General features: G+C 38.9%; 1 protein-coding gene across 15 annotated transcripts in view; it reads left to right on the forward strand.

The window, feature by feature from the left end:
* Positions 1 to 8,093, forward strand: part of CdGAPr (GTPase-activating protein CdGAPr) — a 370,593-nt gene extending 362,500 nt beyond the window's left edge. For 14 of the 15 annotated variants that reach the window (XM_070136732.1, XM_070136734.1, XM_070136733.1 and 11 more), the window contains 2 exons: positions 1,705 to 6,308; positions 7,155 to 8,093. In XM_070136732.1, the coding sequence (XP_069992833.1) occupies positions 1,705 to 6,308; positions 7,155 to 7,161 (4,611 nt within the window). In that variant the 3' untranslated portion in view covers positions 7,162 to 8,093. Of the gene's footprint in view, positions 1 to 1,704; positions 6,313 to 7,154 lie in introns of those variants that run through there. The other variant, XM_070136735.1, reaches the window with a different exon arrangement.
* Positions 8,094 to 11,897: the final 3,804 nt, after the last annotated feature.

Genomic DNA, 11,897 nt, shown 5'->3' on the forward strand with positions numbered 1-11,897 from the left:
TTTTTTAATATCCATTTCAAAAGCATGTCATTTTTGTCATCATTATGTGGCAGGAGGATTTTGACTGGTTGTTTTAGAGAAAGTGACAAATGGAAGAGCAGGAAGGGAAACGACTTTGCTCTAGGCCTTTTCACTTCTTTGCTTCTATAGGATTATGTAGTGGAAAGTCCTTTAATTAAATTGTTTGTTTGACTTCTCATACCCTCTGTTATTTTGTTTGCAACTTGTTCACCATAAACCCTCCATTCTGACTTATTTGAGTGCATTAATAGTCAAGGATTATTAAGGAGGTGGAGTCTAGTACCTGTGAGGTCATTTGGAGAAAGTAATTTATAAATCCATCATTTTGATTTGTTTGATGTTTGAGAAGTGAACCGGACAGTTTAGTTTATGGTTATCATTCATGCTCTTTTCATTTATATTTTTAATAAGATGGACATACATGGATATACATTACACATTACCTGGAAATTAGAGATAGGAATGAAGTCATTAGGAAATTGGATGGAAAGGCTTCAGGGAATAATGACGACTGATAGGTGAGAGAGTATTATTACTATTATTATCATCATTATTTTGCATGGCGATATTACGATGCTTTTGTGAATCAATTAGGAGCTTTCTGGAGGAACATACACAAATAGTGGTAGAGTAGATGCTAGTGGAAGCTTTACGTGCATGCATTAGTGATGAAGATGTATGGGGAAAAATCTTGGAAGTACTTCTTGTGAAATCTTTTATTTATGCATTTATTTTTTTTTAATGAAAATCAATTATAATTAGCATTACTATTATAGCTGTTGTGATTGCTATTATTAGAGTTATGATTTTTTTAGGGTATTATTAGTATTATTCTTGTTGGTGTTACTGTTGTTATTATTATCATCATTATTATTATTATTTTATTTTTTATAATCATCATCATTATTGTTATTATTATTATTATTATTATTATTATTATTATTATTATTATTATTATTATCATTTTCATTATTAATAATTTAGTATTACTCTTGTTGGTGTTACTGTTATTATTATCATCATTATTATCATTATTTGATTTATTATTATTATTATTATTATTATTATTATTATTATTATTATTATTATTATTATTATTATTAATGTTATTATTATTATTATGAACATTTTGTTTATATTATTTTTTTCAAAATTTCTATGGTCACTGTTGATAATGCTTATAAGTAAATACTTAGGAGCTGCCATAACAGTTACTCATCTATGTTATGGAAAGAATCAGAATAGTATGCTCATACTTTTATACCATAAGTGGAATGATACATACCTGAGAATATAGCAAGACAGAATATTCATAAAAAAAAAATAGTATTGCCAGAGATGGACGCTTGATCTCTGAGCACCAGTAAGCTATTACAATCAGGTTATGAAACAAAAAGATCTCACTCTTGATTTTTTCCACTGATTGTAATAGCTTACTGGTGCTCAGAGATCAAGCGTCCATCTCTGGCAATACTATTTTTTTTTTTATGAATATTCTGTCTTACCTGTACTTAGGTTATGAAACAAAAAGATCTCACTCTTGATTTTTTCCACTAAGTACAGGTAAAATAAAAGAGTCACCAGCGAATATGGAAGTGATATAATAAGTAAGCAATCATTGAAGTCCGCTTAACATATGCCTGGCTTATATAACAGTATTATTTTTCTCTTCTTACCCTTAAGATGATGGATTCTCCAGAAAAGCGTGAAGCCTTCGACTGGGAGAGTCTGGAGAGGTCTCCACAGGATGAAAAGGAAAGTAGAAGTAGTTCCCTGTCTAGCCCCATCCCTTCCCCAAGGACACACAACCGCTCGGTCTCGCACGACTCCTACTTCAACATGCTGGAAGGTCGGTCGGGAAATGTGTCCTCGCAAGTACCGGTGAAAGAGGAAGGTGAGAGTGACCTTGACTTCTCCCCAGAAACTTCAAGAATACACTTGGATATTAGTGAGCTTGACCTGAACTTCAGCACCAGTGAAAAAGACCTAAAAGGTTTTGAGGTTGATACTCTGAAGTCAACATCAGTGGAGGATCCGGATAACATGTCTAGTTCAACTTTAGACATGGAAAATTTAAGCATGTGTTCAGAGACTGGCAGAAGCAAAGAGAATTTGAGTCCCAAAGTAGAGAAGAAAAGTCTAAAAGACAAAATCAAGTACCGGTTCACTTCGCCACCTACACAGCGCAAGAATGAGGCTTATGTCAGTGATTCCAGTGAGGACTCGCGGAACAACAGCCTCAAGAGAGCATCAGCATCATTGAAAGATAAGATAGTTCATGCCCTTAGTCCTGAGACTGCACGCAGACGAAATGAAGTCTCACCGAGACCGGCCTCCCCAAGTAGTTCACCCAAACTGAAGCATGTGCGCACAACGGAAACTAATAAGGGCAATCAGCACTTAAAGACAGAACAGTCTGAATTTTTATCAGGACCAAAAGTTACCATGGAGTGTGAGGGAAGCATAGAGACTGTCACAGCAGAAGTGCATGTAGAGCCAGGGACCCGGGGATCAGAGGATGCACGTTCGAGGCAGAGTGTAGACAGTGCTCTGATAGATCCAGAGCTTTTGGACAAAATTACACATTTAAGAACCTCACCTTCAGTCAACGCATCAGAAATGAGCAGTACCTCTGTAGCGGAGGCCATTGTATCTGATAATGAGAGCTTCACTTTAGGAAGTATGAGTAGTGGTGTAACTGGGGAATTAAAAGAGGCAGGATCAGATCATGGTAGTCTTCTCCCATCATCTTCCTCAACTTTGGTAACTCCAGGTACACCTCCGGTCACAATCATTGCCGAAAGTACTAACTCACTCCCTGTCTCTCCTGCCATGGATGACCTCACTCCACAGCAGGAATTACCCAAATCTCGACCAAACTCATTGCTTGGGCTACCAACTGCAGAACTCCTCACTTTAGGATCTGCTCTGACTTCCCCAGAGACACCGCAAGGAGACTCCACATTCCTTGAGATCCAGTATCATCCTCTGAGTGACACAACGGAACCTTCAACACCAAGTGAATCTCAGTTTGTCCAAGATCTGGTCAGCAGTGGACAGATTGTGGCACACCCACCTGTTATAGAAGAACCTAGACAGTCAAGTCCATTATCCATAGACCTTAGCAGTAGTGATGACCCAGCTGAAGATGGTCCTATGTATGAAAATGTAGATGTAAGTATTACTGGACAACCAATGCAGAAGGCAGAGGTTACATATGATGAACCTAAACCATTGTTGTCTTCTTCTAGCCTTCAGTCTTCCCAAGCTAGTTTTCAGTCCTCACAGACAAGTGGACAAATGCTAATGGAGCCAGAGGTACCAGGTTCTGAGTACGAAAATTGCACTTATGGTTCTGAGTACGAAAATGTTCACTATGGTGCTGAGTATGAGAATGTGGACTATGCACCAGAATATCAGAATGTTGAGTATGAGAAAGAGAAGGAGAAAACTGAGGGAACCAAGAAAGTGGCAAGTGACAGAGAAAAATTGCAAGGGAATTATGAAGGTGTTAGTACCTCAGATGACTTTTGTTATGAGAATGTAACTCTTGCACAAAGTGAAGTTACCATGAATGTGGACAGTGTCTATGAAAATGTAGAATCTCCAGCAAAAGAATCTCAACCAGTATATGAAAACCTAGAGGAGAGTGGTGATGAGGAGGACCAGATTGTGCCTGATGGTGACGATGCTTATGAAGAATATTCTTTCAGAGATCAGCCTGAGTACGAAAACATTGAATTTACCTCCCAGGCAAGCGCCCTTCCTGAAAAGGTAGTGAAAGATGAAAAGAGTGATGCTGAAATTGAAGGAGAGATGGTGTACCAACAGGTAAAGTTCCTACGAAAGTCAATTCAAGAGGTGAATGACATGTTGAAGGTGAATAGTGAAGGAAAGCAGGTCTTGAAAGAATCAGGTGCAGATGCTGCAGTTGTTACTGATAGTAATGCAGTTGTACACAAGGTAGACATCAATGACAAATCTTCAGAGCTTCCAGTCCAGGTGCCTCAGATGGGCAACACTTGTGTTCCCAGACCTTCGGAAAACCTGCCATGTTCCCAGGAATTTTTACCCCAGCCTGAGCAGGCTACTGTAGTTGGTGATTTGTGTACCCAGCCCAGTGAAGATAGTGAGTGCTTAGACTCACCTGTTACTCCCTCTTCAGCGAGTATGGCAACTGAGGTCTTGGTTCTCCCTTCATTTGCCTCCCCAACAGAGTCCACAACAGATGATGTGACCTCCCCAGTAAGTAGTGATGATGCCAGTTCTCCTAAACACACCCAAGAACCTCTTGATCAATGTCCTTCTTCTCCAGGGATGATACCACCCTTATTACCCAGCCTTTCACCTCCTACTCCTGAAAATGTACCAGTACCTCCTGCTGCCACCTCTACTCCTAACAGAACTCTAACAAGTATTATATCCCCTGCACCATGGCCTAGAGCGACTCCCCGCCATACACCAATAGCTGCACCCGTACCACGTCCTCGTCAATTACCCAAACTAAATCTATCCTCTCCACTGATCTCTCCAGTGTCCACTCCTTCTTCAGTGTCCATCTCTCCAGATTCCCCTGCAACCCCTGGTACACCTAGTGGTGCTTCTGCTCATGCTACACCAACAGAAGAAAATACTCCACATCAGATATTCCAACCTAGTCAGTTACCCATTGCTATTAATATACCGAAAGCTGAGCAGATGCATTTAGACAAACAGAAAGTCCCCCAAGTTACAGGGGAAGAAAATCCTTGTGTTGGTATAGTAGAACCAAAGGTTTCTGAATTGCTGGAGTCAGTAATACCTGTAGAAAGTGTTAGTACTAAATCAAAAAGTGAGGCAGAAGGGAGGTCTGTGCCATCTGCACAGTTACCAGTTCTTCAGAGGTATAAGACTTCTCCAGATTTCAGACCGAAGGTTAAAGACTCTGAGGATTCTGTAGTTTTTCAAGATAATTTGACTAAGGAGGCAGAGGATGCTAATAAACACATAAGCCTTGTGAGTGGCTCTTTAGATCTTACTGATAAAGAAAAGAGAGAAAGAATTGAAAAATACAAGGAGGAAAGGAGATCCTTCTTGAGGGAAAAGTACAAATCAGAGAGCTTTCGAGGAGAGAAAGATGAGCTACTGTTAAGGCTGAAGCAGAAGGCCACAAGTCCATCCCGACAAGAAGACAGTGATGGACGGGAAGATGAGGAGATTACCCAAAGTTCAAATGCTAGATCTGCAAGCCCAAGGCGAAGAGATGATAAGAGCCCCACCAAACAGTACTATGAAGGTTATTCAGGAAGTACTAGTCCTACTAAACAACTTTTAGGAGATAATGATGATAAACATTCATTAGATCTACCCTTGGGCACAGAAATGAAGGAAGAGCAGGATCAGTCTTCAGTATTCAAGAGAACTTCACCAGCAAGGAGGAGTTTGAGTGATATGGGCAGAGTTGGTGAACTTAGAAGTCCAACAAGGACTCGCTTCTCATCTGGCAGTCCAACTCCTACGTCTCAGCGAAGCCTTAGTAGTGGTAACAGTAACAGTGGTGGAGGAAGTGGCAGTAAGTCTGGAGTGACAAGTCCACGTTCCAATTTAAGAAGATCTCCAGAGAAAGAGGTTCTCCTTCAAAGATCTAGCAGTGGGGAATCCAAATCTAGTCCTGTAAGAAAGACTTCGTCAAGTTCGCTAAAATCTCCAAGTTCAGAAGCATCACCTTTCCAGAGATCAGCAAGTATTGGGGGGAGTGGACGTAGAAAGAATTCCAAAGATGATATTGATGAAGATGTCAATGTGAAGGAGCGAGTAGCAATTTGGAGCAACAGTAGAGTTAAGGACCCTCCATCTCCAGAAAAAGGTGACAAAATGCAAAAGACAGAAAAATCTGTTGCAAAGAAACCAGAGCAGAGAATCCCAAAAGAACCCACACAAAAGAAAAATCCTGTGCCCACATCTCCAACGAAAAAAACTTCCATTCCAAAAGCTACTCCCCTGTCCCCTGGAATTCCAAAACCAATTCATCCCCCTTCTGGCATTCCTAAAGGCATGCCACCTTCCCCTACTATCTTGAAGGGAACCCCACCTTCTCCTACAAAGTCTTCTCTGAGATCACCTGGAAAACTTGGAGAGAGTAGCAGTGAAGGGAGCACTGTAGCTGCTGTTGGAAATGCAGCAGCTAGGGCAAATGCTGGACAACAGAGACGTATCAAAGATATGGCAGCCATATTTGAAAGAGATTCACCTACAAGTACCAAGCCAGCTGTTCTTAGACAAAGTTCCAGGGAGGAGAAGAAAGAAAGGTAAGGACTGGGAATGATTTGCTCTACATTTGCATGTTTTGCTTTCTGTCTTTCTTTTCATCTCCTTTCTCCTTTTTTGTGTCATTTGATGACACCAAGAGATACTAATCAGTAGTAACTTACAAGATTCCTTAATGTTATGCCCTGTCTTGCATACATTGGCACATTTTATTACAATAACAGATTTATAGTGAGTTAATAATCTACAAGGATTTTTTTATTCTTTAAGCTGTTGATGTTAGGTGCCCTGTCCATTGTGATTTTTGTTTCCTTTGTTTACACATAGATGGCTTCAATAGTGCTTGGTCACCAAGTGGTCATATACTGCTTGTTTGTTTAGCCAAATGCTTGAATTTTCAGAAAGAAAAGTTTATTATTCTTACATTTGTCAATATGATAAAAATGTCAATAATAATAAAATCATGAGAATAATGGTGATAACAGTATTAATATTAAAAATGATAATAACATCTTTAGCATTCAATACTTTTTTTCCCTTACATTCAATGGACCAGGTATCAGATGGACTAGTAGTTGATTCCTTAGTGACCAAAGCCCTTATGAAGCCAGCTTGTTTAAACAAGGTTGACAGGACAAAACTACAGTGGGCAGGGAATGTACCCATCACTAATGAGTTTGTAAAGGAAAAATGTATCTCGGCATTAAGATTTTGAAAACAGTTTGCATGAAGGAGAAATAAATTCACAACTTTGTCAACATGCTTATTTTGATTGGCCAATGCTATTTTTCACTGGTATAGAGATTTACATCCCATATCCACACTGTGGTAAATGTGTTATTCTGGAGCCTGTTTCTCCAGTGAGTAATAAAATTTCTTTTTAATAGGTATTGAAATGAACTTGCTGTTGTGCAACCTGTCACCAAAGACCAACCTCTCCTCTGAAGCAGCGATTCTATATATTCACGGGCCTACTCTGAAGTCACCACAGTGAGAAAGATGGTAATGTCTGCTCCAGCTGGTTAGCTGAAGGTTCTGAGACACTAGTGATGGTTAGACCTGTGGACTAACACACAAGACTGCTTCTGCTCTCTACAGACTTGTTGTGGTTACATTCCAAATATTTTTCTCATATGTGCATGTTATTAAATATTTTAGACATGATATTCTCTTCATTAATTCTTTGTCTTGCTCAAGGCAAGATTGTGCCATTATGAACTTTAGCTCCATTTGATCCAGATTCACTTTAAACCCAGTTTTCAGAATGTTTCATACACTTTCTAGTGTATGGATAACATCAGATTTTTTAATGAATCTTTTTATTGCTCAGATTTCTGTGTCCTGTCATGTATCCAACTCTTCTCCACCAATGGTGTAAATAATACCATTTCCACGTGCATCCAGTTTGAAGTTCATAAATATTTGTGTTCATTCAGTTTGTTGTTATTGTGTGTGTGTTAATTCAGGCATAACTTTTTATATTTTTATATATGTAATTGGAATTATGATCAGTTTAAATTGTGAGAATTTATTTGTATCTATTGTACTGACTTTTATTTAAAAAATTGTCTTCAAAGCACAAGAAACGAACAATTGTCAGATGATGTGAACTTGGTTCACAGTTAGGTAGAAAATTAGTTGATGTCTGGAATGATAAATACCTATCCAAAGCCTTTGAACAGTAATCAGAATGTTAAGATTAGGAGTATAAGATATGTCTGGTGCAAAAGTGTGTTCATGAAAGTCCATTTGTATAAAGTATCATCAGTAACCTGTTTTGAAGATATCCAGTGTAAATACTTGTATGAAATATAAATATGAATAAATATGAATCTTTATTTACACCCCATTTGTTTAGAATTAAATATGAAAATGTAATAGTCAAAAATATGTGTCAATCATCTTCTGTAGTGTTTCAAAATCTGGAAAGGCACCAATTTTTTCCTTCAAAAAGTTTGCAATGTTTTACTCATAACACTTATATACAGCTTATATATTTACTCATATACAGCTTACAATATCCTTGCAATCAACAAATCAAGAATAAATTTTCTTCTAGTCAAGTATAAAGTTTGGTTTATAGATAAAAAGATGAGATGGGATTTTTTTTTACTGCATTACTTTATAATAAAAATGTCCAACACACATACTGGCATGGTAGAAGGGAAATCAGACAAAAACTGGAACATAAATCAAGAAAACTGTATACTGTAAAGATAATATGAATGGAAAAACACTCTACCATGTTGATACTATGGTAGAAAAACCCGCAATGCACAAACTAAATTTACTGAAGAAAGTGAGACAACAGTTTTGGAATCGTCCTCGATTCCATTGTCTTCGATTCCCAAAGATGGAATCGAGGACGATTCCGAAACTGTTGTCTCACTTTCTTCAATAAATTTAGTTTGTGCATTGTGCGTTTTTCTACCATAATATGAAAAGGATAATATTAAAAACAATTATGGCTGCACCATATAACTTATTTTATTTTACAAAATTAACAGAACTAAAAGTGAAAATGTCAATAGGTTTTCCCAAATTTTGCCCACCACAATGTAAATGGTAGCCAACTATTTCTCTTCTGGAGACTCCCATCAAAAATATCGAAGTCTGCTTTCTGCAGTGCTCTGAGGTAAGCAAACACTGATGTACCTGGAAGGAGAGCAACACGAGCTTCTTCAGGAACATCTTTCATGAAGCTCCTTGCCTGAAAAGGATAAACAAATTATAACAAACCAGAATCTTTAATTTCAAGCCTTCTGATACACATAAACATAAAACAGGCAACTTCACTTCTCTAACATCCACTTTACTGTGGAACTACTACGTTTTCACAAATCCTTTAACAGGATTACTTGATAAAAGTAATAGACAAAGCAAGAATATTTAATGAACATGCAAATAATTAAAGGTTAATGGTTAAAACAAATAAATGTGCTGGACATCAAAGGTCATATGATGGTGAAAAGGGGTAAAAATTATTTAATGATCAGGAAAAAAATGTGTTTAATGTCAAAGGTTATAGTGTTATACCATAATATGATAGGGAAAATGGTAAAGAGGGGGTGCAAATGAAGTAAATTAGAGATTAGTAAAGGAAAGGGTATAGAGATAAAATGGAGTTCATCTGTGGCTGGGGAAGCAATAGGAACATTGTTTAAGGGAAAGTGGCAAAAGAGGTATTGTGAAATAATTGACAGGATAAAGATACAGATAGAGATGGCTGTTGGAAAAATAGCAGTAGAAGAATCCAGGGGATGAGATAAGGGGACTCACGAAGGGGAGGGATCTGGAGAAGGTCATTGTGTTGAGACCAAAGACTTTATACGAAAGACAGGAAACATGCTATCTAACGCAGTCTAAAAAATGTGAGCTCCCTTTACCAATCAAAATAATTTCATGTGATCCAATTTATATCTTCCAATTTATATATGTGATGGTCAATCTGACCATCACATATCTTAGGTTATATCTAAAAAAGCATAAATATTACAAACCTTTGTTTTTCCTTGGAAAAAAGAAAGAAAAGAAAAGAAAAGAAAAGAAAGAAAAAAAAAGTTGTTTATTCTCTTCTTTTTGCTTTTTACAAGCAGAACAAGAATAAGACTTTCCTGGCAATGTCGGAACTGTCATAACAATTTTCGCTCTTCTATGACGTCACTAGATGCCATCTATTGCACCATCTATTGTGCCGACACCGCATTACTCACAGGATTTTGCTGGACTTTCTGGTCTTTCGTAGATAGTCTTTGGTTGTGACAGAAGGGATTCACATGAGTATCCAGGTGGGAGAGGTAAGGATAATGAGGAACGAAGAGGGAATGGTGCAGATGGAGAACATTCTCTTGGGTCATGTCTAGGAACTTTTTGATGTCTGCAAGAGTTTCTGGAGGGGAGTTGTGTAGGGAGGTCTGAGAAGTAAAGGTTCTCTTGGGAGGAGAAGAGGGGGATAGATATTTGAGGAGCAGAGGAAAAGGAGGGTGTAGGAGAGGATGTGGTAGGCAAAGAGGGAGTGCAATGTTTAGGTTTCCTGGTGCAACTGGGAAAGTGAGGAGGAGGAAGAGGGACAGGCACTGGAGAAGTGGTAGAGATTTAGAAGTGGTATCTGGATTTAGACTAGAAAATGAATTTGAGTAGGGGAGAGGGGGAGTTAAGGTAGAATGGTTTGGGGTAGAGGGAAGAGATACTGGGGGAGATGTTGAGATATCTTGAAAAGATGGGAAAGGATCAGAGTGACGGACTTTGGAATAGATAGAAAAACCTTGTCACCATACTTACTGTCTGGCCTCACATAGAGTGAGGCCTAGTTTGAATCTGAGAGTTGCTACCTCACATTCGAGGCTGGCTCCTATAAAACACATTATGGGAGCCACCACAATTGGCAAACATACATGCTGAGCAAGGCAATTTGAATGGTCATGACCAGGTTGGGCACATAGCGGACAGCAAGCTGTGGAGTGACAGTGTTAGGCTGGGAACCAATTTGCCAACATTTCTGACATTGACAAAGAAGGGGTCAGTATGGTTGGAGACACTCTACGAATATAAACTTCAAGGGGGAGGTCTTGTATATATAGGCAATATTGGTAAAGGGTTTATGGTGTCCTTTAGGAGGGATAGTGTAGCACTATAATGCCACTGCATCATAGTGAACAAGGCAGGCAAGAAGGTCATTTTCACAGTGAGACCAGTTCTTGTTATAGATAGGACATTCAACCGGGGAGAAAGAGAGGTATTAAGACAGGAGTGAGGTTTGGCAGAATACATTTGCCAATGAGGTCAGTCATGGTTGACAGTGCACAAGCTTGGGACTCAGATGTAACTGTGACAAAGCATGTACAATCAGAACGATTGTGAAAGGAAACTTTGCCTACTTGTTTTTGATGACATTGTTGGAAGAGAAGGGCATTGTCAGAGTAAGAGGCTGTAAGGGGAATCACAAAGAATCAATCTCACTTAGCTAAGCCAAAGAGAGTACTCAAAAGATTTGCAGAGGTGGAAGTAGTAGGAGAATGAGGGCAGGAGGAAAATGGGGTGGTCTGGGGTGAGGTAGTACTTTGGGGAAGAGGACAATATGGATGAAGAGAGGTGGTAGGCAATGAAGAAGACTATGCAGATGGAGTGGAAAATGTTGGGAGAGAGGAATAGGTGCTTTATGAAGATCTAGTTGTTAGTATTAGTATCAGTGGTTGAGGCCATGGTTCAAGGAGAGGCGGGGGTCGAAAAAACAATGAAATCAAATTAAGATAGGATATTTGATGAAGGGAAAAGCATTAATGCTCCTAACAAGTATAAAACATTATTATTGGCCATGGTGAGCATGAAAAAAGTGGGGAAAAGAAAAGGTCTACCCATCAGGGTCCCCATAAAGGGTAAAAGGCTAAGTGATTAATTAACTGAGGGAGTACCGTGCCCATGGCTCCTGAAGGCTGTTCATGACTGACACTTAGCCAGCCTTTCATCCTTTCAGCATGGCTCTCACACCTTAGGAAGTGGACAGAAGAAGGGGATGAAGAACAGATAGGATAGGAAAGGGGGAGAAGGAAAGTCCATGAAAAACTAGATGAGGTGAGGGGTGATCCCCTACATTGGGAACCAGTCTCCATCTATAAAGCCCCTGACAACAA

This window comes from Penaeus vannamei, chromosome 22, assembly GCF_042767895.1.
Source record: "Penaeus vannamei isolate JL-2024 chromosome 22, ASM4276789v1, whole genome shotgun sequence".
NCBI lineage: Eukaryota > Metazoa > Arthropoda > Malacostraca > Decapoda > Penaeidae > Penaeus > Penaeus vannamei.